This window comes from Chrysoperla carnea, chromosome X, assembly GCF_905475395.1.
Source record: "Chrysoperla carnea chromosome X, inChrCarn1.1, whole genome shotgun sequence".
Classification (NCBI taxonomy): Eukaryota; Metazoa; Arthropoda; class Insecta; order Neuroptera; family Chrysopidae; genus Chrysoperla; species Chrysoperla carnea.
Genome location: NC_058342.1, coordinates 8,566,147 through 8,570,973, shown reverse-complemented (window position 1 = coordinate 8,570,973; position 4,827 = coordinate 8,566,147). Strand labels below are relative to the sequence as shown.

The following is a 4,827-nucleotide window of genomic DNA, read 5'->3' as shown; positions in this document are numbered from 1 at the left end:
GACTAGAACGACACACAAGGATAGAATCAACCAAGAAACAAAATAATCAACTCGATGTGTCTAACATGGAAATAGACGACGAAAAAAATAAGGAGGACGATGACATTAACAATGGTGATGATACCTCAGTAATGCATAGTGACGTACAACCTGTAACATCAAGTTTTGGAGGAAAAGAAATTGGTATTTAAGTGGAGACTGCGTTTTATACCACAACATTCATGGATTTGTTGAGCACGGAAAATGATTTTTCAACAGCAACAGAAATACAATCTTATAAAATATTAGATAAAATTGTTGAGATGGTAGAGGTTGTGTATGGACATAATTTAGTAAACTCTAAGATGACTCTGAGAGAACGAATTATAATGACATATGTAAAATTGAAGCAAAATTTATCATGGGTGTTTTTAGCTTTAATTTTCAAAAAATGCAGTGCTGTGCAATGTCGACGTATATTCGAGACAACATTGACAATGTTATTCAAGTGCTTAAAAGTTGCAATTAGATGGCCATCACGAGAAGAAATTTATCGTAATTTACCGGAATGTTTTAAAGATTTTGAAGATGCCAGAGTCGTTATAGATTGCACAGAAATTTTTATTCAGACTCCAAGTAAACTGTGCTGCCAGGAATTAACTTATTCAAATTATAAAAGTTCGACGACATGCAAAATTTTGACTGGAGTCACTCCTGGAGGAATAATATCCTATTTTACAAAACCTTATGGGGGTAGACATCTTGACACCGCTTTATTCGAGCAAAGTGATCTAATGACATTATTAGAACCTGGTGATGCTGTTATGACTGACAGAGGATTTTTAATTGAAGAAATCTGCGCTCGGAATAATTGGAAACTTATAAGACCGCCGTTCATGAAAGATAAAAAACAATTGAGCAAAGATGAAGCTATATTAACATCAAAAATTGCTAAAGCTCGAGTTCACGTTGAGAGATCAAACCAGCGAATAAAAGCATTTGCAATTTTAGGCGAAACTATGTCAGTAAAACTCGTACCAGAACTCCATAAAATATTTACTGTTGTTTGTGCCACTGTAAATTTGAGCTCACCTATATTTAAAGACGACAAATTCATGAAAAATTAAAAAAGTAGGATTTTTACAAAACTGAATCATGTAATCAATTGTACATATGTTTTTAATAACTATTTTTCATCAATACAAATTTTTTCATAACAATAATTATTACATAATTATAATTTATATTTTGGAGTCACATTTTTAAATATGTTTATTATAATAATAATAACTAATAAAATATTATATCAACAGTGTATTACTGTAAGCCTGCATTAAATAACAAAAACATAAAATTAATTTTTATATTATTTATCCTTTTATCAATATTTCTATTAATCTTTGCCTTTCCAGTCTCCAAACACTTGGGTTAGTTATAAAAAAAAAGAATTTAATTCTATTTTGCAACTACTTCTGTCAGCAGCTTTTATCACATTCAATGTGACTGCCTCGTATTATCGTATTATTAAAATTATTCTTTATTATCTTATTATTATAATTATTCTTTGGTTTCTACATCTTTGTTTTTAAGTAAACACGCTTCATGCAATAAATGTTCAAAAAACGCGAACTTGAAAGCCTTCAGCATAATTTTTACGTAATTTTCATTAAAATCGACATTAATTACGAAAAGATCTTTATCAAATGACGAGTAAAAAACGAAAAATGTTTTTTTAACATTTAGCACAGCCATGCCTAGTTGAATTTGCCCATAAAATTTATGTTTTTCTTTTAAAACGACATTTTTTCCTTCTTGGTTCAGACTTTTCTTTACTTCAGATTGCACAGTTTCAATAATACCTTTAGATTTTCCTTTGAAAGGACACTTAATTTCAAGTAAAGCACTAGGAACACCATCTGTCAAAATAATGCCATCAGGCGAATAAGCCAGCCAAGGATTTTGTTTTGAAATTACGAGGCCTGTTTCTACAACTGTTTTTTTTAACTTTTTCAATAAATAGAGAGCGAGCTTTAGCCTCTGTTTTTTGCCATACTCAGTGTATTCACTCGTGAAACAAGTTGGATCAAATAACTCCTTAGCTCGCTTTTTCCAATCAGGTTTTTTGTTTCTAGTGTATGTGTAAAGCTTATAGCAAACCGAACCTGTAATTCGAAATCTACGAGCTTTATGCCAATCAGCATAATTTAATTTCGTATTACCACAAATAGCCTCGAAATCTTCATAATAATCCTTCATCGTTTTTTTACAGCACTCTTGTACGTAGTTTACTTTAGTATTTTTAATTTCCTCCATGAGTTCAGTTCTTTGATTTAGGAAAATTGCAGATATTATTGCTTTCTCTTCATCACTAATACTTGGAGTGTTATTTTTGCGCAAGTGTTAGAACTATTGGTTCATGTCTGCCTAATCTACATAAAAAAAAAAATAAAAACAAAAGTATTTTGAATTATATTTCAAATTCAGTAATTTCATAGCTATGAAAACATTATAATTTTCTAAATACTTACAAGCAACTTATTTTTATTACTTACAATACTTATTTTTTCAAACATTAGAGCATATTGCTCGGGCGTTGGATTTTGTAATAAATATTTAGGACCTTCATTTGATTTTTTAGAAGAATTAGACTCTTTCATAATAGTAATGTTATCATCAGCTATCATCGAATTTGAGTCTGAATCATCTTCTGATGATACATCATCAGCAAGTGTATTACTCGATGAACTTTTATTCAAATTCTGAAAGAATTTGTCTACTTTTGATTTTGAAAAACACGGATGATCAGTGATTGGAGTAGGATCATATTTTTTCAAGGCATTGGTGTGTGCCGTTCTCCAGGAACACTTCAAATCCATGCATGAGAATATGTCCAAGTCATCTGCTTTACTAAAATAAAATTAATTTTTTTTAATTTATTACATGCATGTTATGTGTCAAAGCTACAACTATTAGAGGTTAGAAATATTTAACTTACCGATAACAATAAAATAATGTTGCGACTGCGTGTTTACACATTTCTCCTAATCCTGCCTTACAAGAGCAAGCAATTGCAATTATTTTCCCGGCTTTACTAATTTTTGCATTTATTTCGTGCGGCTTTTCTTTCTTGTGTGACGTTTGTATACAAAGCGCGGTAACTACAGTCACATTATTATCACTTTTTTCACTATTAATTCCACATTTAAATAAATGCCCAGCAGATAAAATCCGTTGTGCATCATGAATATTTTTTTGATTCGGGTTATTACCCGTCCATAATAATATATCTGTGATATTTAATAACATTTTTGCGACTTTACCTACTATCACATGGGTTAAAAATTTAAAAGTGTAAGCTACTTTCCGACATGTTTTTTAAGCCACGCCTCTATGTCAGTTCCCAATAGAACTAATTATAAATTTATGTATTTTAACAATTTTTCACTTCGTGGTGAACCTGAAAATATTAAATTGAAACAGAGATTTTATTTTTAAATAATTTATTTCCGTATTATATATTTTGCGGTTGAAGAAAAAATCGTCGAAACCGTTTTAATAAACAATAATTAATTAATTTATAAGAAACGTAAAGAAAAAAATAATGTCTATTCGCGGTTAGAGGAAATCCACGTAAAAAACATTCAATCCGATGGATTAAAATAAAATGAAAATAATTGAAAACGAGACTTGAACATACCAAAAGAAAGAAGAATTTAAAAAATTTATTTCTAGGAAAGATATATTGAAATGAAAATATCAAGAATTTTGAAAATCAACTTTACATATTTTCCTAATTATAAAAATAAAATTTTTAAAGCCATGATTTTTAATTTTCTTCCGAAAAAAATTGTACTTAATTCTAAGAAAGTTTTAAAACACAGAAAAATTAAGGAAATAAACTTTTTTGTTTGTTTAAGAGCTTCTTCATATGTTGCATATCCGCTACAGCGTGTGTACAATACAATTTTTTTCTATATCCCGACTAGAAATTTAAGTTCGGTAGTGGTTCCAACATCCAACGTAACGCAGTTGCGAGTTGTTATCGAACTTGGTTTCCTATATAGGCGGTGGTTTGGAATCTATAGTCGCTGGTAGCAGCCTTAGCCTAGCGTAACCCGAGCTAGGCTTCCGACTTAGGCGCTCGTTTCGAAACCATAGTCGATAGTAGCAGCCTGAACCTAACGTAGTTGTAGCTCGGTTTAGGATTTTAGCTGTAGTTTGGAAACCACGTTCGGTGGTAGCAATCTGAACCTAGTGCACACAAACCAAACCACATTTGGAAGTGGCAGCTTGACAGCAGTTTATTAGTATTAGATTCCAAACCTATTGGAATCCAAATTCCGCTTCCAACTTAGGTGGCACTTCGGAAATCACACTTGTAGGTAGCAGTTCAAACTTAGCGTATAGTTCTCTACGTTCAGTTTTTAAGTTTAACAGTAAGCATAACGAAAATTGAGTATGATGTCGACCTCAATCATTGATGGAAGCTGTTTTGGAAAAAACATCCAGTAAAATAAGAGTGCATTATCTTTAGAGAAATACGGAAAATACAATGCAAATTTAAGATGAAAAAAAAAAAGAAATATTAAAATATTTAGTTTTGATATAACAGTTTTCTCTAACTAAAAATACATTTGCGAACCAGAAATAGTTAAATATTAGTATCAAAACACATTTATTATGAAAATAAATTAAAAAAAGATTGTTAAAAAAAATTAAAAATTATTTTATCCACTACTTCATCCATAAATTTTCTTTCACGGTTCTTTTCGTTATCATTTCCATCATTATTTGAATTTTTGTCTGTCACTTCTGTTGTTTTTTGTACATTCGTTTTTTGCCTGTTAG

At 30.5% G+C, this 4,827-nt stretch overlaps 1 protein-coding gene across 1 annotated transcript; it reads left to right on the top strand.

Annotated features, from left to right (window-relative positions):
• The first annotated feature begins 344 nt into the window (after positions 1-344).
• On the top strand, positions 345-1,106 carry LOC123302866. Its single transcript, XM_044885960.1, has one exon. It carries the CDS (start codon positions 345-347, stop codon positions 1,104-1,106), a length of 762 nt encoding a protein of 253 aa, XP_044741895.1.
• The last annotated feature ends 3,721 nt before the right edge of the window (positions 1,107-4,827 follow it).

Coding starts and splice junctions, on each gene's coding strand:
- LOC123302866 (XM_044885960.1), top strand. CDS start 345: ATGACTCTGAGAGAACGAATTATAATGACATATGTAAAATTGAAGCAA.